This window comes from Mauremys mutica, chromosome 8 (assembly GCF_020497125.1).
Source record: "Mauremys mutica isolate MM-2020 ecotype Southern chromosome 8, ASM2049712v1, whole genome shotgun sequence".
In the NCBI taxonomy this organism is placed as follows: Eukaryota; Metazoa; Chordata; order Testudines; family Geoemydidae; genus Mauremys; species Mauremys mutica.
Genome location: NC_059079.1, coordinates 31,645,304 through 31,671,639, shown reverse-complemented (window position 1 = coordinate 31,671,639; position 26,336 = coordinate 31,645,304). Strand labels below are relative to the sequence as shown.

Here is a 26,336-nt window from a genome sequence, read left to right as displayed (position 1 = left end):
TTCAGGAGTTTGAATCCTGAGATCTGCTGCCCTGGGCTGAAGCATGTAACAGCTTCACGGGTCCTCCTGTCGCATGGGACCCTGAGTAACTGCCCTGCTTGCCACCACCTAATGCTGTCCCTGCACTTGCAACTGCCCGACCTAGAGGGCATTACAGCAGAATCTGTTGAGCAGAGTGCTAGTTTGGGTGCAGGACAAAACTGTTAGTGTTGTTAACATGCTTCAGCTTGTAACATGCTTGTACCTCAGTTGGTGAAAAACAAGTGGCTCAATTACAAGCAATTCCATATTCTCTAGTGTAGATGAAGCACATAGGGAGAAGGCAGGTGGAGTAGAGAAAGAGAAACCCCAAACCATACTGAGGCTTAGAGCTGCCATTTTTCAAGCCCTGTTAATTCTCTTAAAATTTAACAAATCTGCTAATATAACAAATATATAGATTTCTCTGAGAGAAACTGGGTTCCTAGGGTATAGTATGAGTTAAATTTTACTAATCCCTTAGACTGATGATACAAAATAATACAACACTGGAATTTTGGCTTCTGACCTTAGAAACAAGGGTTTTAGTACCTTACACAATTCAATAGTGTAATTGCCTATCAAAATGTAATAGTAAATAACCATAGTGCCATATCTATATTTGAAGATAGCAGATTTGGAGCATAACAAATGTAATACTGATTAGAAATGCCAATTATTTCTACAGCTTATGTTGAGATGTCCCCAAGATAGCTGTTTTTATGTCAGCATCTGAGCTTTCTGAGTAATTGGTATGAATGAGTGATTTGACATAGCCTCACAACAGCAATAAAACATGGCACAGATTGCTCCATGTGAATTTCAGTGTTTGTGAAAGGCTGACTTCTCCAGAAAGTCGTGGTTTAACATTATTACTATATTTGTATTACTGTAGCATCTAGGAGCCTTGGTCATGGATCAGGACCACAGTAATGTGCTAGGATGCATGTAATCTGCTTATCTTTTCATTTAATCAAAAGTCTAAACACACAAGCAGTGGCACATACATGAACTGGCATGTTGGAGTTGCTTCAGCTGTCCCACCTCCTTACAATTTCCATAATATTCTCATTTGAGGTGTGTGACTGCTGCTAATTTTGGATGCACAACTTGAGACACCTTGCACCTGGTTTAACTTCTACTGTTCACTGTAAGTAAAAATTAAACGTGTATGGTTGCAGAATTGGGGCCATAGGTGCCTAAATCAGGCCTTTAAAAGGCCTCAAATTCATATTTTGGTATCTAAACTATCGTGGCCTGACTTTCAAAGATGCTGAGGATTTGCAGATACAAGAGGAAAACTATTAAATTCAGTGGTGCTTTTCTAAATTATGTCTTGAATGAGCAATCTGTCTTGAATCCCAATGAGTGGGGATGTTGCAAAATCTACCAAAATTAATGGAGCGTAGTCCAACCAAACCCTGGATAGATGGTAAAGGGATGGGGTTACCGAAGTGGTCATCTTGTCATGTTGTCCTACTGCTTCCTGCTGTGTCCTATGCACCTGCAATTGCCCAGTCATTGCACGCCGCCAGGTCACTGGAAGAGCATTCGCAGGCAAGAAGTTGGCATTGCAGGAGATGCTTCATATTTTGAAGCTCTCTGCCACAGGTACAGGGGCCAGTGATGTAGCCTCACTTAGTCACTGTGGCTCCAGACTGGCCAACTCCAGTGCAGAGTCTATTAAGGTAATGCCATCTAGTTCAGGGTGGATGTGTGTTATGTGGGGTTCTCCCAACCCAAAGCTTGGGGGGTAACTGAACTCTGTGATGCAATGTCAGGAACAAATCAAAGGGGGACACAGTGCATCCATCTGATTAAAGCTTGGCACAAAGGCAAAATGCTTTCATCCCAACTTACTATTTCATTAGCTTTCAAGCACCCGCATCTGAAAAAGGGTTGGCGCACCTCAAGGAAGAGTTACCCACAGACTGCGGGGGTCCTGAGTGCTCGAACGACAGGGTGCAAATCCCCCAGCCCTCTCTACCCCTTTTGTGTTAGCACCGGCTACAATTACAGCAACAACATGTCAATCAAAGGAAAACCACGAGGCAAGCACTGTTAAGCCGTTAGTGCCGCAGCTGTATTTCCACACGACAGTCCAACAGCCCCCAGAGGCGGGACAAAGTGAGCGTCAGACCCACAGCCGGGCTGAGGGAGGGCGCGTGACGCCAGCCGGCGCCCCGCCCCTAGTTCTTGCTTTGCCCCACGGGCGGGCACCGCCTCCAGGGGCTCAAGTTCAAGCAGCTGAACGCGAACCCTTTCGTTTTGTCCCTTAGCGCGGCCCGTACTGACGGCCTGGCAGAGCCCCGCCCCCAGTGGCGGAGGATATATAAGGGAGTGCGCTGCGTACTGCTCCTGACCCGGCCCTGTGCAGAGACAGCACAGCCTGGGACAAGGAAGGAAGGAAGGAGCGAAGATGGCGTCTACCAGCCGGTGAGTGGAGCGAGCGGCGTCGTGGTCGAAGTAGTAGTAGTGGTGGGTGGTAACAGAGTGTCTGACTGGAGCCTGGGAGCGGGCGGGGGCGGCGATTCCGGACTATCTGCCGGGGAGAGAAAATGGCCGCGTCTTTCCCGACGTTCAGCCCCCGGGACAGCAGTGCTGATGCGTCCCCCAGCTGCCGTCTCGGGGCTTGGTTCCTGCTCGTCAGTCCCGCTCCTTTCCCCCGCCTCGGACCCCTTCGCTTCTCCCCCACCCGGCCCCCTTTTCCTCTCCCTGTCCCTGCGGGGGGAGAGGGGCCCGGCGTCCGCCAACCACCCCCTTCCTCCCCTGTACGGGCGGGGATGGGGGGGGGGGGACGCTTTGATTTTCCTCTCGCTTTGGTGCCCCATTTCCGTTCCCCGCGGTCCTTCCATAGCTGGTTTCTGCTTCTGGTCTCTCTCGCGCCCCCACCCCACTTCCATGACTTCTTGTGGCAGCGATGAGGGTTTGCTCCGGTCTCCGGTCACCTGTGAGTGATGTGCAGCTTGGCCGGGGTGACTGGTTCTGCCTGAACTCTCGTTACAAACGTTTTTGTAAGTCTCGGAGTTCGTAAGTAGTGGGGTGACATGCAGGCTAGTGACGGGATCTCTGCTGCCCACAACTCCTAAATATTGAAATAGGAAGTCTGCGATCTCCAGCAGGGGGATTCTCAAACTTCATTGCACCGTGGCCACCTTCTGACAATAAAAATTACTACATGACCCCGGGACGGGGACTGCCTGAGCCTGCTGAGTCCCGCAACCCCAGCTGGGAGGGCTAAATCCTGAGCCCTGCCGGGGGTAAAAATCAAAGCCCAATCTGCTCCTCCCCCCCTCAGGTTTTCAGAGGAGAGGCAGGTGTATGTGAGAGTCTCTGCTAGGCACAGCGGTCTTGGCACTGATCTGCAGGTTGGGTAGCCTGCAGAAGTGAGTCAAGGGTGGAGGCGGTGCTCCCTCCCTGAGCTCTGCTGTTCTGCCCTTCCCACCCCCACCTGTTCCTCTGGGTGCACCTACCCTAGTTAAAAACCTCTGCTTTATAGTGCTTCTACAATTTTTTTAATTTACATTCTTGATCGTTTGAATAAAGATGCATTCTGGTCCGAAACCAAGGTCTGCTAGAAACTGGATAGTCTGTTACCCCTTTGTTGCTGTATAAAACTCTTGTGCAGGTTAAATCAGGCCTTTACACATCCTGTATTTTAATGTAAATGGAAGAGTTTCCACAGGATGGATGCATATTATGTTTCTTCTAAATTTTCCCAGTAAAAAGCCTCTTTCAGACTTTTCAGGGCCTACCATAAAAAGATTTTTACCATCCCCTTCAGTTTCCTTTCTTGTTTTTTGGGGAAAAAAGAAAGTAGTTCTTCACACAGTGCCTAGGGGAACTCATTGCCGGGGGTATTGTGAAGGCCAAAAGTATAACCAAATTCAAAAAAAATTAGATAGCCATTAATGGCTATCCTCCATTAATTTGTTAGGCAAGAAGGTCAGGGATGTAACCCCATGCTCTGGGTATCCCTGAGTCTCCAACTGCCAGAAGCTGGTCCTGGACAAGAGGATGGATTCCTTCCCAATTTTCCTGTTCTGTTCATTCCCTCTGAAGTATCTGGCACTGGCCACTGTCTTGAAGGGCTTGGCTACACTTACAAATTTGCAGTGCTGCAGCAGGGTGTGAAAACACACCCTCTGCAGCGCTGCAAATTGCGGCGCTACAAAGCGCCAGTGTAGTCAAAGCCCCAGCTCCCAGCGCTGTCCGTTATTCCCCACAGGGAGGTGGAGTACGGACAGCGCTGGGAGAGTTTTCTCCCAGCGCTGGCGCTTTGACTACACTTAGCGCTTCAAAGCGCTGCCGTGGCAGCGCTTTGAAATGCAAGTGTAGCCAAAGCCGAAGACAGGATACTGGGCTAAATGGACCATTGGTCTAACCCAGCATAGCTGTTCTTATGTTAAAAGCTCTTCCATTCCACACCCCATAAAATTAGTTGTTAGGCAACATTCCATCATCCCCAGTTTCCCTTCTTGTCATGTACATGTGGTATTAGGTAGGCCCCTGTTTTGGCCCGGATTAGCAGCACTGAAAACTATATCTAATTACACTTTGGGTTCCTGTCACAATATTCCCTTTTTGACATTTATCAGCAGATGTTAGTGATTGAATGGTCCCAGTGCCTGAACTATGCTTTATGGGTGAAAGTGTTCTTTCAAATTAGGACTAAAGGTACTGTGATGGGACAGTAGAGTGAATCTACTTCCCTTTCTGTGTCTGCTCTAGATTTAGTGAACGTTTTCTGGTGTTATCACAACTTCTAGCAGCAGTGAAATAAATACCACACTTTAATAAATGGCCATGAATTTTATTGAAATATTGCAGCTTACAGGATGTAGCCATTATTCCCCCTGTAGTTTATATGTCCAGAGAAATGGGCAGATTTTACACTGACATGCTGCTGATAAAAGGTATTATCAGAAACTGCTGTTCTGCTTTGTGGATCTGGATTCAGTTTACTTTTTATTTAATATGCAGTCAGCCTTGTGAACTTGGGATGCCTATTTAAATGCTCCACATGGCAGAGAGTTGTTGCTTATGGACCAGCACCCCTTTTGGGAGTTCTCTGAAACTGTTTCTTCACAGCTTGGTTTTTTGTTTTGTATTAAAAATGTGATGCAGCTGGAACCTGTTGAATGTCTTCAATAAAATTTTCTTATTTTAGTTCTTGCTGCTTTAGTATGTGCTGCTGTGAATCGCTGCTGCTTTATTATCTTACTAAAATTGTTTAATGTAAAGATTTCCCAACTAGCAAGTTATGCTTTAATTTTAATTACTTTATATTTTAATCTGGTTAACTTTTTTTTTAAATTTGTTGATCAAGTTGATAAATTGTTGGTACTATAAGAGTTGTTTTCTAAAACAGTAAAGAATGCACTGCTCACTAAAGGAATAGCCTAATTGGATTTAAAAAAAAAAAAGTCCAGCCAAATGCAGGAATGAATATTTAGAATGACATGGTCACCACTAACTTCTGGTAGGCATTTATTTAGCAGGAAAGATTTTCAGGTAGACTAGTAACGTAAGTGCTTTATTAGAGCACTTTATTCAAAGGAGGTAGCCTTTTGGATTTTAGATGGCAAGATGTTTGAGTTCTAATCTCCATAAATCCTGGGTTACCAAGTTGTTGTTCTCTGCCCTAAATTACTCAGCTCATTTGTGCTGTACGTTAAAAACAGCATTAAGGGCATGTGGCTTGAAGTTTTCTTCCATATTGTAGTTTAAATTGCTTTCCTCTAACTTGAAATCTTTTTCTGGAAATAAACTTTGTTTGAAATATTTTGAATGCTGTGTTCAATCTTTTTCTTTTAGTTTGGATGTGCTTCCCAGAGTGACATGTCCAAACCATCCAGATTCCATTTTAGTGGAGGATTACAGAGCTGGAGACATGATCTGTCCTGAATGTGGACTAGTAGTGGGTAAGTAGTTATTCAAGTTTGTTGTGACTCGCTCTCAAAATGGAGATCAACAATCTGAAGAAGTAATTTGTTTTTTCTCATGGTTGATGTGTGAGAAATTAGCACCGAATAGGTATTTTTCCTTTTCTAAAAAGAATATACCATTTTGAAGAGGCAGTGTTCTGGTAATGGCTGGCACTTTTAAACAAATGAGCTGTATAAAGTTCCATAGTTTTGTAGCGGATACCCACATTATGAAGAATATAATCGACTGCTGCTGCTTGATGGAAGTCAAGCTGATAGCCTTTAAACCACCGACTTTCCAAATTCAGGGGGAAAATGGGGTTCTTTGACAACAAATAGCCATTTTAAGTAACTGAATTTTGTGAGAAACATGATGTCTCAATATATAATATATATCTCTACCTCTATGACATTGTCTTCAGGAGCCAAAAATATTTACTGTGTTATAAGTGAAACCGCATTATATTGAATTTGCTTTGATCCCTTGGAGTGCATAGCCCCGCCTCCTCCCCTGGAGCACTGCTTTACCGTGTTATATCTGAATTCGTGTTATATCAGGTCGCGTTATATTGAGGTAGAGATGTGTATATATATTGGAAGAGAGCTGATCTTTGCAGTGTTAGAGGCATTTGTTTCATTTAAAGCTGAGATGCTTCATATAACATGGACAAATGTCAAGATTTTACTGTATTACAATTCATGGCCATTACAATTGTGACATGTAAATTGGGATACATAGTTAAATATGATATAAAATTAAGCATGGCAACTCAGATTTCAAATGTGATCACCAGCTAGTTAGAAGATCTAACAAAAGGGATTAGATTAATGTATTGTTTTCAGAATACTTTGAAAATGTTGGTACAAGGGAATGCAGTAATTGCTATGTTGAATCAGACCAGTGTGTCATCTAGTTCAGTATCATGTCTCCGGTAGTGACCAGTGCCACTTTTTTCAAAGGAAAGGGCAAGAAGCCCTGAAGGTAGTTATGGAATAACCTGCTCATAAGGAGTTTCTCGTTGATCCCCATTTAGGTTGGCTTCTGCCCTGAAAGAGGCTTTATATCCCTTCCAAAACTTACTAAATCTTTAAATCCTCTGTGTTCTAACTTTGGTTATTCTTATCCGAAGAAATGCCCACTCCTTTTTTTTTTTTAATCCTGTGAAGTGCTTTGCCTCAGTGATATTTTGTGACAGTAATTTCCACTGGCTAATATTTTTATGATGTATGAAAAAGTGTGTTTTTTATTGGGGGATGTTCCAGATGATTGGAAAAAGGCAAATATAGTGCCCATATTTAAAAAAGAGAACCTGGGGAACTACAGACCAGTCAGCCTCACTTCAGTCCCCGGCAAAATTGTGGTGCCAGGTCTTCAAGGAATCCATTTTGAAGCACTTGTTGACTGCTCCTCTCCATGGATTCACCAAGGGCAAGTCATGCCTGACCAACCTGATTGCGTTCTGTGATGAGATAATGGACTCTGTGGATATGGGGAAAGCGGTGGAAGTGATATATCTTGACTTTAGCAAAGCTTTTGATGTGTGGTCTCCCACAGTATTCTTTCCAGCAAGTTAAAGTGTGGATTGGATGAATGGACTATAAGGTGGCTAGAAAGCTGGCTAGATTGTCTGGATCAATGGGTAGTGATCAACGGCTCGATGTCTAGTTGGCAGCCGGTATCAAGCGAAGTGCCCCAGGGATCAGTCCTGGGGCTGGTTTTGTTCAACATCTTTATTAATGATCTGGATGATGGGATTAATTGCACCCTCAGCAAGTTCGCAGATGACACTAAAATGCAGGGAGAGGTAGATATAATGGAGGGTAAGGATACGATCCAGAGTGACCTAGACAAATTGGAGGATTGGGCCAAAAGGAATCTGAGGTTCAACAAGGACAAGTGCGGAGTTCTGCACTTAGGAAGGAAGAATCCCACACACTGCTACAGGCCGAGGACCGACTGGCTAAGCAGCAGTTCTGCAGAGAAGGACCTGGGGATTACAGTGGACAAGAAGCTGGATGTGAGTCAGCAGTGTGCCTTTGTTGCCAAGAAGGCCAATGGCATATTGGGCTGTATTAATAGGAGCATAGCCAGCAGATCGAGGGAAGTGATTATTCCCTTCTATTCGGCACTGGTGAGGCCACACTTGGAGTATTGCATCCAGTTTTGGTCCCCCCACTACAGAAGGGATGTGGACAAATTGGAGAGTGTCCAGTGGAGGGCAACAAAAATTATTAGGGGGCTGGGGCACATGACTTACAAGGAGAGGCTGAGGGAAGTGGGATTATTTAGTCTGCAGAAGCGAAGAGTGAGGGGGGGGGTGTTTGATAGCAGCCTTCAATTACCTGAAGGGGGATTCCAAAGAGGATGGAGCTAGTCTCTTAGTGGTGACAGATGACAGAACAAGAAGCAATGGTCTCAAGTTGCAGTGGGGAGTGGGGTGGGGGGTCTAGGTTGGATATTAGGAAACACAATTTCACTAGGAGGGTGTCAAGTATCAGAGGGGTAGCCGTGTTAGTCTGGTTCTGTAGAAGCAGCAAAGAATCCTGTGGCACCTTATAGACTAACAGACGTTTTGCAGCATGAGCTTTCGTGGGTGAATACCCACTTCTTTGGATGCAAGTAGTGGAAATTTCCAGGGGCAGGTTAGTTCAATCAGGGAGGATGAGGCCCTGTTCTAGCAGTAGAGGTGTGAAAACCAAGGGAGGAGAAACTGGTTCTGTAGTTAGCAAGCCATTCACAGTCTTTGTTTAATCCTGAGCTGATGGTGTCAAATTTGCAGATGAACTGAAGCTCAGCAGTTTCTCTTTGAAGTCTGGTCCTGAAGTTTTTTGCTGCAGGATGGCCACCTTAAGATCTGCTATTGTGTGGCCAGGGAGGTTGAAGTGTTCTCCTACAGGTTTTTGTATATTGCCATTCCTAATATCTGATTTGTGTCCATTTATCCTTTTCCTTAGAGACTGTCCAGTTTGGCCGATGTACATAGCAGAGGGGCATTGCTGGCATATATTACATTGGTGGACGTGCAGGTGAATGAACCGGTGATGGTGTGGCTGATCTGGTTAGGTCCTGTGATGGTGTCGCTGGTGTAGATATGTGGGCAGAGTTGGCATTGAGGTTTGTTGCATGGATTGGTTCCTGAGTTAGAGTTACTATCGTGCGGTGTGCAGTTACTGGTGAGAATATGCTTCAGGTTGGCAGGTTGTCTGTGGGCGAGGACTGGCCTGCCACCCAAGGCCTGTGAAAGTGTGGGATCATTGTCCAGGATGGGTTGTAGATCCCTGATGATGCACTGGAGGGGTTTTAGCTGGGGACTGTATGTGATGGCCAGTGGAGTCGTGTTGGTTTCTTGGGTGTGTCTTGCAGTAGGAGGCTTCTGGGTACACGTCTGGCTCTGTTGATCTGTTTCCTTATTTCCTCGTGCGGGTACTGTAGTTTTGAGAATGCTTGGTGGAGATTTTGTAGGTGTTGGTCTCTGTCTGTGGCGTTAGAGCAGATGCGGTGTACGAACTCTGCCCACATATCTACACCAGCGACACCATCACAGGACCTAACCAGATCAGCCACACCATCAGTTCATTCACCTGCACGTCCACCAATGTAATATATGCCAGCAATGCCCCTCTGCTATGTACATCGGCCAAACTGGACAGTCTCTAAGGAAAAGGATAAATGGACACAAATCAGATATTAGGAATGGCAATATACAAAAACCTGTAGGAGAACACTTCAACCTCCCTGGCCACACAATAGCAGATCTTAAGGTGGCCATCCTGCAGCAAAAAACTTCAGGACCAGACTTCAAAGAGAAACTGCTGAGCTTCAGTTCATCTGCAAATTTGACACCATCAGCTCAGGATTAAACAAAGACTGTGAATGGCTTGCTAACTACAGAACCAGTTTCTCCTCCCTTGGTTTTCACACCTCTACTGCTAGAACAGGGCCTCATCCTCCCTGATTGAACTAACCTCGTTATCTCTAGCTTGCTTCTTGCTTGCATATATAAACCTGCCCCTGGAAATTTCCACTACTTGCATCCGAAGAAGTGGGTATTCACCCACGAAAGCTCATGCTGCAAAACGTCTGTTAGTCTATAAGGTGCCACAGGATTCTTTGCTGCTTACTAGGAGGGTGGTGAAGCACTGGAACAGGTTACCTAGGGAGGTGGTGGAATCTCCAGCCTTAGAGGTTTTTAAGGCCCAGCTTGACACAGCCTTGGCTGGGATGGTTTAGTTGGTGTTGGTCCTGCTTTGAGCAGGGGATTGGACTAGATGACCTCCTGAGGTCTCTTTCAATGCTAATATTCTATGATTCTCAGTTTTAAATGTGTCATCAGTCACTTTCACTGAATTTTTGTGTGTGAATAGAAATGTTCTGTATATATATTTATATCATTCATTACTCTATAAATTTTTGATGTCCCTCCTTATACCTCTCTTCCGTAAGGCAAACGGTACCATTCTTTTCCATCTCTCTTCATATGATTTTTTTTCGATGCCTTTAATCACTCCCTTAGCCTGTCTCTAACCCCTGTATTTCAGCTATATCCTTCTTGAGAAAGTGACCAGAAGAACACTATTCCAAGAGAGGGCATACAACTGACCTATACGATGGCATTCAATTTTCTATATTCTTATCCCATTCTTTTAGCATCATAACATTATTTTTTTACTGCTGTCACACATTGAGTTAAAGATCTTCATTAATAGTGCCAAAACCTCTTTCCAAAATTATAACTAAATCAGAAATAATGCTTTAAGGGAAGTGTTGTAAACAGGACTCTTCTAATGAAAAGCAAACGGATTTTAATTCTCTATTAAATTACTGTGGAAATTCTGTTTTAAGTCCACTGTATATTAACTGATCTACACACCCTTTTAAAACTTCTTTAATGCCTGCATACCCAAATAAACAATGTCATTTTCATTAAATGGGTCTAGTTGAAGTATTGTTAATTCTGAAGGTTTGGATGTAATTCTTAGCTAACTTGATGTTGAACATGTTGAACACCTAATGTTCCTTTTTTAAATATGCCATTTGCCTTCTGGTTTGTAGCCTAATAAATAGTATTTCCAAGTCTGTGTGAATTTATATACAAGGTCGAATAATGTATGAACCAGGCTGAAGCTGTTGTTTCTTGGATTATTCTAAGCAAAGTCACAAAATACTATCTTAGTGGTGTAACCTTAGTTATAGGTTGATGGCAGCCATCTTGTGTCTGCCTGTAGGAAAAAGGATGAGTGCAGCTGACATAGTTTCACAAATAAGTGCAGCAACTGTAAGTTTCAAATTTATCAGAAGTAAATATTGAAAGCCCATTTCTTGGATTTGCCCTCTTGTTTCCCCTTAGTGAGATGTTTGCTTTTGGGATTCAGTTTGGCCTGCTTTCATTTTAAATTAACAGCTTTGATTATTTCTTTGTAATTCTAAAGCAGGGGGTCCTCAAACTTCATTGCACTGTGACCCCTTTCTGACAACAAAAATTACTTCATAACCCTCAGGGGGACCGAAGCCTGAGCCTGCCTAAGCCGTGCTGCCCTGGGTAGAGGGGCCAAAGCCTGAGCCCGCACTGCTCTGGGTAGGGGGGCTAAACCTGAAGCTCAAGGACTTCAGCCCCAGGCAGGGGGCCTGCAACCTGAGTCCTGCTGCCCAGGGCTGAAGCCCTCAGGCTTTAGCTTTGACCATGGGTAGTGGGGCTCAGGCTTCAGCCCCAGACCCCTGCAAATCTAAGCCAGCTGTGGTGACACCATTCAAAGGAGGTCCTGACCCACAGTTTGAGAACTGCTGTTCTAAAGCAACAAGGCTAAGATGAGGAAGTTTTCTCCCTCCTCCTCATCACACCCTTTTAGATACCTGAAAATTGCTATTATGTCCCCTCTGTCTTCTCTTTTCAAACTAAACAAACCCAATTCTTTCAGCCTTCCTTCATAGGCCATGTTCTCTAGACCTTTAATCATTCTTGTTGCTCTTCTCTGGACCCTCTCCAGTTTCTTTACTTCTCTTGTAATGTATGTTCATTGTATGTGTATAATACCATATGAAAAATCTGTTCCACTTTAAAGGTTTCCTTGTCAAAACTGCAAACATCTAAAATTTGAAATGCCAAATCTTAAATTTTACTTGTGATGGAGAACCATGCATTAGTGATAAAAAGCTATTGACTCTTAGAATTTTAACCAAAGCTTTTCCCTGCTTTCTTTCAAAGTTTCCTAGCCCAAGCCGTTAACAAAGGAAGTGTTCCTTGTCGGAAGTGTCATTGAAAACTTAATATCTGCATCTGTTACAGAACTGTACATTAATTATAAAGAATGCTGATACACCTCTACCCCGTTATAACGCCGCCTGATATAACACAAATTCGGATATAACGCGTTAAAGCAGTGCTCCGGGAGGGCGGGGCTGTGTGCTCCAGTGGATCAAATCAAGTTCGATATAACACGGTTTCACCTATAATGCGGTAAGATTTTTTTTGGCTTCCAAGGACAGCGTTATATCGAGGTAGAGGTGTATTTCTAAACATACTGAACAATGTTAACCTTTGCATGAACATGGGGTCATTAACTTATGTAGGATGTGTGACTAGGAAGCCCGTTTGTTAGGCACTTCAGTTGACATTTCAAAAATGTTTGTTTTTAAGTTTAAGTAAAAGAAAAAAATTGACACATTTTCTTCAACTTTTTTTTTAAAAAGTCTGAACAAGTACAGAACATGAGTGCCAAACAATTGTTTTGAATCAAAATGACATTGTGTGAGACGGAGGAAATAAGATGTATAGTTGAACCCTGGACAGACCACTGGCAGTGGGGAAAGGGCTCTCCATAACCTTGTTCTTTAATTAAAACTTACCCTCTACAGTTTATTATTTTGAAGACTTCTGCCTGAGAGTGAAGCATGAGGACAGCTTTCCAACATACTCCCTCCTGAATGAAATGAAGAGTCTGAGAGCTTGACATGCTTTTATGACTCAAACAGCTCAGGATAGATTAAAAATCAATAGTTTTCAAATATGGGGTTTTTATTTAAATTAAAAAAACTTTAAGTACATTTTGTGTTTAAAAATATACCTATTTAAATTAAATTTGAAATTAGGACAAATTATGTTGAAGCCTAAATTTACTATAATCTGTTAACTTTTGTATTTAAATTAAATTTTAAATAATACGTATTTGTTGCCAAAGTGTTTGAGTCAAACCACGGAACTGGTGGAAGTCACTGGTGAAGCACCTGGGACTAGTTTAAAGTGCTAAACCAGCTATTGACAGCAATAGCCTCTTCTGCAGATGCAGAGAGAATATTTCTTTATTTCATTCAGTTTAATGACTAGATCATTCAAAGTTGAGAAAATGATTGGGAGTTGAAAAGTCAGGAAAGCTTGTTTTGCTTTTTCTAATATGACTGAAAGCAGGTGAGAGAATGAAATCAGCTGGCTCTAAAATCGTGAAAGTCAGGTGACCAGGCACAGTCAGTTGAATTCACTAACTAAAGGCAATACTTCTAGCACACTTAACTAATAAAAATAAATAAATAAAAACTCAAGTAATATTTTTACACACTTTTAATTGAATTCCAAATTTCTACCAAATAGAGCTTGACACAAATCCCAAATAAAAATGAATCGTCTATTAAATAAGAAATGCATCACTCACTGTTTTCCAACATAATTGTGTGGTTTAAAAAAAAAAAAAGCTAAACTACATAATTACTTAAATGTTTCTATATATAGATATAGCATCTTGTCCTGGTTAGTAAAAGGTATCCAATTTAGTATAAAATCTATATTTAGTTGCAAACCAACATTCTTTGTTGGTAACCATTAAAACATCAGCCTTTCTTTAGAAAAATAAAAGTGCAAATTCAAAATGTGATTAAAATCAACTATCTAAATTAAGATTTCCTACTTGATTTTAGTAATTAAAATCTGATATAAATTGTTTGTATTTAAACCATACCATTCTTAGACAGTTTGTTTGGAGTCAAGTAGCAGGTTAGTGTTTCATAGTGAGCCAGTACACCTTACTTGTTTCAACAAATGTGTTCCTATCAGGTCAGTAAGGAATGGTCAGTTTAACTGGTGGTACTTAATATTAAAGTGAATGTTCTTCCATTTAAGATACAAAGTGAACTATTTCAGTCTTATTAGACTTAAACCACCAGAAAAGACACCCCTCCCCCCCCCAAAAAAGGGTGGTTTGAGCTCTCCAGTTCTACCTGAATCTAAGCTTTTTGATTGGTTGTAGTGATGTTTACTCTTCAAAGTGGGATTCTTGTCTAATCTAGCATAAACAGAGGCAGATATATTACATATACGTATAACATGCTTGTACTTGGTCTAAAAGTATTTTAGGTTTGAATGTGTAAAGTTGCGCTTTTTTTTAGGTAATCATTTTGCATACTTGAAATCACTGACATTTCTAATAGATCTTTCACACAGGATTGTTAGTTACCTGTTGGTAGAGCCTCTAAGAGGGACTGCCATTTAACATATTTTTTTCTCAAAAGGAGTACTGTCATGGAAAAGATTTCCAGAATATTGATGTGTTCAGAAGTCACTGGTTTTCATTCTGTTTTTTGCTCGATGCTACAAGATCATGGCTCTTAAAGAGAAATAATTTCAATGATCACTAGATGGCAGCACATTCCTTAATTAACTATAGGAACAAAATTAACTTTAATTGAATTTTAAAATGCTTCTGTACTGTATTTACAGTGCTCTTGTAAAATACAAATTTCACTGATAATTGCACATATTTAAGACTAAAGTGCTGAAGTCTATAAGGTGTACTTTCTTTTTGATGCAATTTATAGCTTCCCTTAAAGCACATGAAGAGTGAAAATGCACCTAAAACAAATTGCAGTATTTCCACAAGGGGAAACTTTTTAGAGACTATTTCAAGGTGCAGTATGACTAGTAAACTGTGAATCTGTTACTTTAGGTTCTAATTTTAATCCTGTTGATCTTTATTTTGCTTAAGCATCTCCAGCTTAAGCTATGCTTTCTTTGTATTACAAATAAGATAAAAACCCGTTTTTCAAATGGAAAACAAAATCAATAAACATGCATACCGTTTCACATAAGGTATTACAAATGGTAGTGTACATTACTATAAAGTAGTTGACAGCGTTCCTTTAAGATGTATAATTGCAGATAAAATGTTCTCAACACTAAATTTTGTTGCTACAAAAATATTTCCTTCATTGAGAAGTCATGTTTACTATCAATTTTTTGTAAGTCTGCAGTACATACCGTTTATGTGACAATTAGGCATTTCTTAAACAAATCCTAAAAAGAAAAATGTGAAGTGGCATTTTAATTTTAGATGCTGACTTGAGTAGAATGCTGGATTCCTGTAGTGTTTCCTCCACTGCATTTGTCAGTTGTGGAAAAAGGCAAATGTTAGCCTGTTTTCTGTTTTGAATTCTACTAAATGAGCTTTTCAGGTTGGGTAACCTAAAATCAAAGCGGAGTTCACTGTCTGAATTTGTTTGTCTAATTAACTTCAATGTTTGGGCAATATTTTTAAAAAGTAGCTGCATACCAGAAGAGCTGTTTACAGAATGGAGAAAAAGAAACGTTCAGGCAAAGTGTATTAATTTGTCCTGTAAGACACTTCATTAAATTAGTCTAGTGGCTTTCCTTGAGAATGGCTCCTATCTACTGAGGATTTCCAAAAAGGGGAGAGAGTACTTAACTTTTGTCAGGAAGACAAGTAAATCTAAACGGAGTGCCTAACAACACTGCCTCCAGCTGGCATTACAGTAGTATGTATTAACTGGTTTTGGGATTCTGCGTAAAATGGGAAACTTGGAAATAGAGAAGGAAATGTATACCCTCCCCTGTATTGTACATACTCTTCCACTAATGACAGTTGCAGTAAATAGTTGTAACCCATTTAAATCATCACTATGCAGAAACTTAAAAATACATTTCAAGATTTCAAAAGTGCTGACTCACTATTTCCAAAACAATGACTGGTATTGGTGCTTGTAATGAGGTGCCATTTTACAGATGCTTCCAAACAAGGAAATCCTTTTGGTAGGATTAGACCTAGGAATTTCAGCTCAGTATTTGAATGCATGCCTCAGCCAGGAAAATTCAGTTCTAAATTCTGTTGCTCTACACAGTGGGTTTTTTAATATACAACTTGTATTAAAACTTTGAAGTTATCAGCTTTTATCATTTATTCAAGGGCCACACTTAATTTTGTGGGCCTAAATCTCATCAGATTTTTAAAACAGTAGCTTTGTTCATTTAAAAGAAATTATTTTTTTTAGCGACCTGTTGCGGTTAAATTGGTAATTATGTACTCTTACTAGTAGGTAGCTACTTTTCTTGCTAATGTAAAATGTAAGGAATATTTGCATACTGCATCTAAATACATATACCACCTTATATTCAGTGGTTGTTCTAGTTAATCCTTTTTTACTATATTGGCATAGTAATGTTGGTCTTCTGTTTTGTAATATTTTGTGAAAGTAGGCAGTGATGTTTTTTTCATTAACACAGGAATGGCTCATAACTCACAAGAGGCAGATCTTTGAGTCATTTAGGTCATTCCCATTTGTGTGGAAAATTATTACATCATTGCCCTGTACTCAGTGTTCTATTTATACCATGCCAATACTTTTAAGTACATTTTGCTTTTTTTAGATGCAGTAAACAGTATTTGGGGAGGTTGTCTTGAAGTGAAGTTATTACTAGGCCATAGAAGGAGCACTACTTAAATATTTACAGAGTTCAGGAGCCAGAGGAGCATGCTGTCTGCTAATTTGAGTTGGGGGGGAAGATGTGAGTAGTGGAAAGGATGGATATCTGCTTTCCTTGCACCATACATGCTATATTTTCTTAATCTTCTACCTCTATGCTTTTAAATGCAGTTCTGGTTCGTGCTGATGGTTTTTATATTCTTTGGTTTGTGTCAAAGCAATTAAGCATCCAGGGTGGATTTGATTTAAATCACTAGTCAGGAAGACTTGATTTAATCATGGATTTGTTCATAAAAGTGCATTCTTATTGGTTGTTATAACCTTAATACATGTTCTTCACATCTCAGATGTAGGTTTCATTTTTAGAAGGTATACACTATACATTTTTAGTGATTTTAATCAGAAAATGAATGATTGGTTATTTCATTTACTAAAGGTAATTGAAGCAGATCTTTATGAAGTCATTGGGAGGTGAACTATCTCCAGTTTAACAGGTTAATCATTAATATTTGGAGGATTTTCTTGCTATGCTGTATTAGGAGGAGAACATCACCAGACAGACATTTTAAATTGTTTTGTTTAACTAAAAAACATTGTATATTCTGGATTTTTTCTTCAACAGCAAACATATATAATATTTTAACAAAACAAGCATATGAATTTTTGAATAGTTAAATATTCAAGTTTTTTAAAATCAGGTTTGTTTTTGTTAAAATTGTTTAAAATATTAAACAAAAAACAAATTAAATCAACTGTCCTCCAGGTCAACATGAGAAACTTAAAATATTGGCTTCTGCAGCTAACTCAGTTGTCTTCACCTTAATTTTCCTGTTTGTTCATAATCTGGAAAAGAAAAACAAGCTTTTCTGCTTTTTCAGGTCCCAAACAATTTCTCAATTTGGAATGAATTAGTCCAAAGGAAGAAAAATATTTTCTACACCGGCTGAAGAAGCTACTGCTGTTAAAAGTGAGATTATCACTTCAACAGTCTCTGAATCCAGTTGCTTAAGTGACTTCCACCAGTTCACTGGTGTGAATTTCTTTAAAGCATAATCAGCAAACATTTATTTCTTGAATGGTTCTTATTCCCAAACTGTCTCTCTTTTATGGGCCTGCTGCCATTATAGGTTTTCCCTTCTAGAGAGAATGCTATGGTAGATCTCAAATCAATGAAGGCTACACTCAGACCCCAAGATTTCTGGAATATGCTGCTCAAACAGTTTCATTTTGTTTCTGCTTGTCCTTCCCTTCTCACATTTATCTATTCTGCCCCCAACCATCTTCTGTTCATTGAACGTTTTGAAACTTTGCACTTTTAGAGAGGACAATAGGGTTGAGGTCTGTTATTTCTCACCCCTCTCTACATTTATTTATTTAAAAACATTTTTGCTGTTAAGCATGTTCTCTGGAAACAGATCCACAGTTTGAGACAGGCAAAACTAAGCATCTCTGATGGTATCTTCTAGACCAGTCCCATTGGGTAGATAGAAAGATTAACCTAAATCTATACAGAAGCCCCTGGAACCTCATAAAATTGGGTCCCTAATCCATGAACTATTGGAACTCATTTACAAAACTTTTCTTAAACATTACGTGAATATATTGTCATACTATAAAATTAGAAGTTATAATCCCTATTCCATGATGAGATGTCTTTGAGCTATAATGATCTTAATTAAAACTCTTTAGATAGTGGTTTTTTTCCTCAAAGCATTTGATCAAAACTGATTGATTTAAATAAAAATCCATTTTTTTAAAAATCATTGATTTTTATCCACCCTGTAAGTGTCAAGGTGATGCATAGGTATGAACATAGTTAAGACAGACAGCCTATTGGGTTGAACAGCTAAATAGGCTTATGCTATATTGGTAAGAGATATTTCACTAATAATTCAGTGTTATCTAAAGAGATTTTTGTCTCAAGTTGATTAGCTTAATGAACTTCAGACATGCTCCTCATGGTCTTCATGAAGAAAATGTACCCTTTACAAATTTTTTTCCTATGAATTTTGCAGTTGGGCCTATATCCATTATTCTTCACACATTTCTTCTAAAAGGTCTTTCTGAGGGAAGTTTATGCTTTATAACTTGGCAAATTATTACCTCCTCAGAGTACTAATGTCTTTCTTGCTATTAGTTGCTTATGGTTATCACCATTATATTTGGATCCTTACCGAATGACAAAATAATTACATTTCCTTATGCTAGTCTCTTACAAGGCTGCTTTTGAGCACTGTTCATCAGGAGTAAAAATCAGACTCTAGTTTATACTAATCAGATTTCCATAATGGCAATGTATCATGCAGTCACTCTAATTATAGTCTAGATAATACTTAGCACTGCCTCAGTGCAGGGGACTGAACTAGATGACCTGTAGAGTTCCCTTCCATTCCCACAGTTCGGTTCTATTCAGATTTTTGCAGACATTCCCTTGGCTTGGACATTAAAATTCTTCGGAAGGACACTGTTCTACAATCTTACCTCAGATTTAGTAATTTGCATTAGTGTTACTGCATTGTAGTTTTTTTCTAATCTTAAAAAAATAAACTGAGAACTGGGCTACTTCCCAGGTCTTACTGGGTTATATGTAATGAATTTCTCCTTTTCTTATATGCTGGTGTTTTCAAATATGGTTCGGTGATAACTAGTCCAGGAGGAGATTGGGACAGACAATGGAGTGGAGCAATAGGGGTGGGAAAAGCTGTCATGAAGGGACAACCGCACTGTTCCTCAGACCATTACCATTTGCTCCCTTAATATGAGACAGGTATAGAAACACACAAGTGTATCTGAGGCAGACAGTCCAGTTACAGAACATGGGTTTAGCTCTTTTTCTTCTTAGTCTGAATTAACAGTGATAACTTATGCCTTAAGTGTTATGCATGCATAAATATTCACATACATCCTGTGATGCTGCCAGATGTTATATTAAGCAGGGTTAGACTGGGTCAGGACTAAGGTGGGAGAATACTAAGGAAAATAATTGATGTTGCAAGAAGTGGTGGTGATGGTCTAGTTAGGTGACACACTTCCTTTCAAGTTAGTATTTAATCAATGCCTTAGAAAGCCCACAGGGAGCAATAGGCTCCTTGAGCAGCTGCCTTGAAACTAAGGTTTTAATTCCTTTTGGTCATTAAAAATCCCATGGCACTCTGTAAGAGTAGGAAAGTTAACCCTGTGTATTCTGGTTAAATTCCTACATAGCCAATTACATTCTCTCTGCAGCTTCAGTTGCACTTCTTTACTTCCTGTCCCCTCTCGTGTTTTGCAGAGTTAAATAGCTACTGCACACTATCCCAGAAGTGACTGTTCCAGTGGTGGATGACATGATCCCTAGTTATAGCTGATACCTCAGAGGGGTGCAGTCTGCATAGTGAGGCTTAATGTTTGCAAAATACTTTGAGGTAATGTGTTACAATAATGCAAATTATTACTTTTTATGAATTCAGGTGACCGGGTCATAGATGTAGGGTCAGAGTGGAGAACTTTCAGCAATGATAAAGCAACAAAAGACCCATCTCGAGTTGGAGACACCCAGAATCCTCTCTTGAGTGATGGGGATTTGACTACAATGATTGGCAAGGTAACATTTTAAAATACAAATATTGAACATGTTTAATAAAATATTATGTTAAATACATATTTATATGGCAACAGGAAATCTACGCAGAGAACTGAATGCCATAAAAAAATGTTTGGCGTAAACTGAATTCATCACAATAACTACTTGTTATGTCCAGATTTGGCAGTCCCCCCATCTGTGTGTAGGGAGGGGTAGTAAGAAGGAATACTCGACTAATCAAACCTTCTAGATAAGAAGTAAAGCTCATTGATAGTGTTGTGGGGCTACTTACATTGCTTTTTCCATTGCTGCTGCTAAGGTAAATGCAGTTACACAGCAGTCATTTTTCTATCCCTAAAGAATCATACTTAGATTTAGAATTGCAGAATTTTTCACATTTGGAATATACCAGAAAAACCTGAAAATACTTTGAGGCATCAATTAAAATTCTGTATTCAAACTAGGCTGTGTTTCTTGAGAAATTTTGTATCAAATATAATATTCAAGATGATGAGAGAGAACTGCATACATGTCCATCAGGAATGCTATCTAACTGTTCTTTTGGAATAACAGAATTAAAAATACAAATTGGGAATTCTTTCCTAGTTCCTGAATGTTCCAACAGTGTTTATTTGTAGTGTACGTTATTTCTGACTGGCTTAATGTACAGTTACCCTGCTGCATTGTACATGTGTAGGGTTGTAAAACTAGTCAGATGGAAATTTAGTACCAGTTTGACAAAGTAGTGTAACCCACGTAGAAGTTTGCTATTTGTTTTGATACTGTAAACAAAAATCTTTCATACTTCATGCCCTGAAGTGCATTTTGCACTGTGAAATCCCATTTTATACAGTGAAAGGTTTTCCACATAGTTAGTGCTGGTTGACCTTCCAACTAAAATCAGCGATCCATCTTCCTCCAGCACACTGAATACATTTCATGAGCTCCTAACTAAAACAATTAAAATTTCAGTTCAGGATTGCGTTTTGAAAAATAAAACTTAACAATGTGATAGGTGAGCCTGACTTATTAGGAAAGGTGTTCCATACCAGGTTTAACTTGGAGAAATAATCTTTAATTTTTGATCGATGGGCAATTGTGATTATCATCACTACCAAAGGAAATCTAACTTGCAACGATACAGTGCAATATATCACTCCCATCGAAGGTGGAAATTGTTGAATGCTTCTTGAAATGTTCCAAATAAGTATTCTCATGTTATGCATCCAGGCACAATAAAGAGCAAGATGCTTCAAAGAGAGCCATCTGACATAAGCTGTATGGCACCAGAGAGATTGGTCTACTCAAGACGAATTACAAAGTAATCATTTTTCCTGCCTTTAGAAGGCAGTTGTTCTTGGACATCTTGAGCCATGTTGTTAATCAGACATGCATTGTTTGACAAAGGTGCTGTTTTCAATTTGGTGTTCCTTTTAACTTTTGAAACCATCTGTACTGGGCAGGAATGATAAGATTTTTCACAATGGCAAGCACCTTATGCTTATGTAAATTGTAGAGACATGGGGGTGGAGATTCATGCAAGGAGTATGCATTGACATTGCCAATTTGAGAAAAATTTAAGAAAATTACTCAGTTTTTCTTGGAGTGAGGGTGGGAATCCTTAAGTTTTTTTGTTTTCCTTTAGGCATAGATGTTTTTTTTTCTGAATATGGCAACAATGTAAAATGCTTCATGTTCTAAGCAAGCAGCATACCACAAATTGGTTTTGGATCAATAATTATGAATTGATTCAGTATTTGACTTTGTATTTCCACCTTTTTGTGGGAGCCATCATTGGAACAACTTGTTACCAACCTAATCATAAAACTTCATCTTTCCAGTCTACCATTCAGCCAAAAATGAGCTGCAGCACAGACACTCAGGCGTTAGTTGTGCGAGGCTTAGCACTGCCCTTGGGCTTTAGCAATTGTAATAGGCACATCCAGTGTTCCAGTTCCACAATATGGCTTGTGCTCATTGTACATAATAGTCTAATGGAGGTTTTGTGTAAGGTATCTAGGCATGCTTACAAAGGCCTAGGTTTAATAATGCTTTATTAGCAGAAGCGCTAGCAAATTGTGCTAGTCTACAGTTAACCACTGGGGATGTCGAACTTCAACAGTAACAAACTGTTATGTATCCATATTTTCTTTAAGATTGAAAATTTTTTGCAAGGTCTCCTGATAACCCTTCTCCCAAAGCTTCTGATTTTCCTAGGCAGTGAGATTCACGGTAGAGTTATGGTAGTATAGATACTACACATGCAGTTTGGAAGGCTGTTTGTTTAATTTTGAGATTTTCACTTGTGTGTTTATGTAATTGTTCCAACTAAGTCTTGAATTAGAATGTTATAAACCTGGAAAATTGCTTCTTGAAATATTAAGTATGGAATCGAATTCAAGTTTTTTAACAATAAAATTATACCTTTTTCAGGGCACAGGTGCAGCAAGTTTTGATGAATTTGGAAATTCAAAGTACCAGAATCGCAGGACTATGAGCAGCTCTGATCGAGCAATGATGAATGCTTTTAGAGAAATTACTAACATGGCAGACAGAATCAACCTTCCCAGAAATATAGTTGTAAGTTCGTGTCTACCTTCCTTAAATTGTTCTGGCATTGACTTAGTTAGCATAATATAATGAGCACATGAATTTTTGATATTGCTGCTAATTAAATGGCCTAGAGTTAATTAAATTTAGTCTTCTTGCTTTAAAGGATCGAACAAATAATTTATTCAAGCAAGTGTATGAGCAGAAGAGCCTGAAGGGGAGAAGTAATGATGCCATTGCTTCTGCTTGTCTCTATATAGCCTGTAGACAAGAGGGTGTTCCCAGAACATTTAAAGGTAAGTTTTCAGTTGTACAAATTAAAGATATTTATTTTATTTGATAAGTTTAGCTAGTATTATAGCAGTATGTTGGCAATATCCAGAAATGGGGCTAAAGTGAATGTTAATTTCAGCAACAGGCTACAGTTGATTTGACTCTTTCTTAATTACTTGAATAGTACCACTAATTAGGCTTTTCCTACATGCAGCCCATTACTTCAAATGGACTATTGGGCTTAAAGCTAATTGTATTAAGGATATTCCTGAGTTACTATTTAAAATTATTCAGAATATGACATTTGAATACCAATAGTATCTAAAAGGTGTTGCCTGATGATCGGAGCATTGCAGGGATTGTTCCATCTAAATTTGAACCAACAGCTTCATGATTGAATGGAACACATTTTTTTGTGCATCTTTTTTCACTCAATGGTCATTTGCAGAACAGTTAGCAGTGGATTTGCATGATTTGAAAATTGCCTAATTTAACATTAATACTTCTACCACCTTGTAAAATTATTCTTAAATGTTTATGGTGGTGGCCTGCTTTTTGACATTCTTTTATAGAGAGGGGCTGAAAAATACAACCTATAGATTTGTATTGGAAACAATATATAACTAAGCCTACATTTTAATTCTTTCTTCGTTTAGAAATATGTGCAGTGTCCAGGATTTCAAAAAAAGAAATAGGTCGGTGTTTTAAGCTTATTTTGAAGGCTCTGGAAACCAGTGTGGATTTGATCACAACTGGTGATTTTATGTCAAGATTTTGTTCAAATCTGGGTCTTCCTAAACAAGTACAGATGGCAGCGACACACATAGCCCGTAAAGCTGTGGAGTTAGACTTGGTTCCTGGGAGGAGTCCGATCTCTGTAGCAGCTGCAGCTATTTATATGGCATCACAAGCCTCAGCAGAGAAAAGGACCCAGAAAGGTAAAATCTTCACACTCCATTTTTCCTACATATTTTCTGTTGAAATAATGGATAAACTTAGTTTAAGGCAAAAAAAACCCCTCACTGAAGTCTACAAGAACGTCATAAGCCACCAGTTCATGGGTGGACAATGAGACCACAACTAACATTTTTCTCATGAAGCTTGAAATGTAAAAGTTAAGCACCATTTAGCTGTGCTCCACAAATTGACTTAGTTTGTGTGGTTTAGTAATCAGACTGTTTAAATTATGCTAGTTGGCGTGTACAGCCACTGTGTTTTTGCCCAACCAAGCATTTGTACACTTACATCCTGCTTTTCTGAAATACTCAGAATGTAAACATGGTGGTGGTTAGCATCCCTATTGTAATTATAAACCACTCTGGCAGCTGGGATGGGCTGGACATTGCATCTTGGCTATGCCATTTCCCTCCCACCCCAAGTCATCTATGTTCAGAATCGCAAGGGAGGATGGCTCTAGGCTAAAATGGTTTTTGCATAAAGCAGTTGAATAAAGTAACCTTAGTGGAACCAGAATTTGGTCTGCACTGTTACCTGTGAACAGGGCACAGTGAAGTTGTAAGAAAGGACAGCTGCCTTGAGATTGTGAAGTCTGTGGTTTATGAATATTCCCTATTTACAATTAACCTGATAAAACTGGAGTTGGGAGTGCTAATGGGTTATGGAATCTTCTAATTCAGAACTATGAAGAATTGACAGTTCTCAAAATTGAAATGAGGAGTTGGTCTGAGGCTAGTTCCTAGTGGACAAGCTAGTCCCTAGCTTCTCTTGGGTAAAGAAATCTCAATCTTTCTCTGACCTTCTGTTGGCCTCCAACAGCTGTAACCTTGGCTTTGTCCTTTCCTCAGAACTATTGCAGACATGAGGGGTGGGATGAAATATTTCATCAGCTCTGCAGTATTTCCTGTATCGACCACTGCCTACACTTCAGTTCTGTGCTCTGCCTTTCTCTCTCAACTCGTGTGATCTTCTGACTAGAATTCAGCTTGCCTATCTTTCACATACACATGTAGAAATTACATTCCTCTGCACTTCCCCCATGATCTTCAAACAATTCCATAGGCCTTCATTCACTTCATGATCAAGTTCAAAATTACCAGCCTTATTTAATTCATACATGAACTAGTTCCTGTGTACCTCAAATGGTTTCTTTCCCTTACTTCCTCTGCTTGTCCTAACACTAGCTGCTTCTATAATTTCCTCTGTTGGAGAGTGATTTCTCCTATCTCTTCATTTAGATTAATTGCAGATCTTAACCAAAAAACAAAAGTATTTTCTTCCTTACCTTTACATCTAGTTGCTTCTGGTATTTTTAACTCTAATCGTGGTTCTAATTAAATGCAAAATTCAAAACTTGATAACAAAATGGCTTATAAAATGGTGTTTGAGTAAACAACGCAAGAGAAAATGGTTAATCGATGCTTAATTTGCTTCTATTCATTTCCCTAGAAATAGGAGATATTGCTGGTGTTGCTGATGTTACAATCCGACAGTCTTATAGACTTATCTATCCACGAGCTCCAGATCTCTTCCCAGCAGACTTCAAATTTGACACCCCTGTGGACAAACTACCGCAGCTGTAAAATTGCTAAGGTTACATTTAATTTCTAAAGAACATTTGATTTTTTTGCCTATAATAAAGAATGTGTATATAAAAGTGTTGCTACTGAGCCTTCATATTGTGGAACTGGAGGAGGATATGCAAATCAAACTGCTGGAACACAGCACACATTCCAAGGGTAAACAAAATAATTGTGTGGCATTTTGTATGTATATATTAGTGGAAGTAAATATTTAATGACTGTTGGAACAAGTTAAATTTCATATTATACTTTAGATTTCTTTTGTAGGGAATCTAGTAAAATGTATTTTGGAAAACAATTGAAATTATGTAATTCCCAAATAAACTTTTCCAAAACATTTACTGGCTTGCATATTTCACTAGAATGTGATGTAGTTGGAGTAGTATAAGATTGAACATAATCTGGCAGATTTTAATACTAATATGGGTCCTATCAAGGATACTTTCACACTCTCTTTCTTGGCAACTTTTAATCTCTAGTGTAGTTTTAATATTTGTCATTAGCTGCAATTTACAGTGTGGTAAATTTAACCCAGAGTGCAAACAGTTGCCCAAAGGCAGCTTGAATATTTGCACAACTGCTGCTGAAGGTTTCTGAACTTGTTATGAAAAGATTAGTCATTGTTGGCACAGCCTCGATTCTCATTGAGGTCTCACCCTGTTTCTGTGAATTTCACTTAACTCTGAAGCAACTAAAAGAAATACAAAGACTGACTTATTTGAATTCTTGGGAACTCTGACATCTGGTCTTCTACAAAAGATGAT

At 39.4% G+C, this 26,336-nt stretch overlaps 1 protein-coding gene across 1 annotated transcript; it reads left to right on the top strand.

The window, feature by feature from the left end:
• Positions 1 to 2,254: 2,254 nt before the first annotated feature.
• On the top strand, positions 2,255 to 25,908 carry GTF2B (general transcription factor IIB). The gene is made up of 7 exons (XM_045026651.1): positions 2,255 to 2,454; positions 5,836 to 5,942; positions 20,097 to 20,230; positions 22,643 to 22,789; positions 22,926 to 23,055; positions 23,689 to 23,970; positions 25,439 to 25,908. The coding sequence occupies exons 1-7, from the start codon at positions 2,438 to 2,440 to the stop codon at positions 25,570 to 25,572; spliced, it is 951 nt and encodes a 316-aa protein (XP_044882586.1). The 5' UTR covers positions 2,255 to 2,437; the 3' UTR covers positions 25,573 to 25,908.
• Positions 25,909 to 26,336: the final 428 nt, after the last annotated feature.

Excerpts from the sequence above, each read along its gene's own strand:
- GTF2B (XM_045026651.1), top strand. Across the intron at positions 20,231-22,642 it reads TGACTACAATGATTGGCAAG|GGCACAGGTGCAGCAAGTTT; the intron begins GTAACATTTTAA and ends TACCTTTTTCAG. Across the intron at positions 22,790-22,925 it reads ACCTTCCCAGAAATATAGTT|GATCGAACAAATAATTTATT; the intron begins GTAAGTTCGTGT and ends CTTGCTTTAAAG.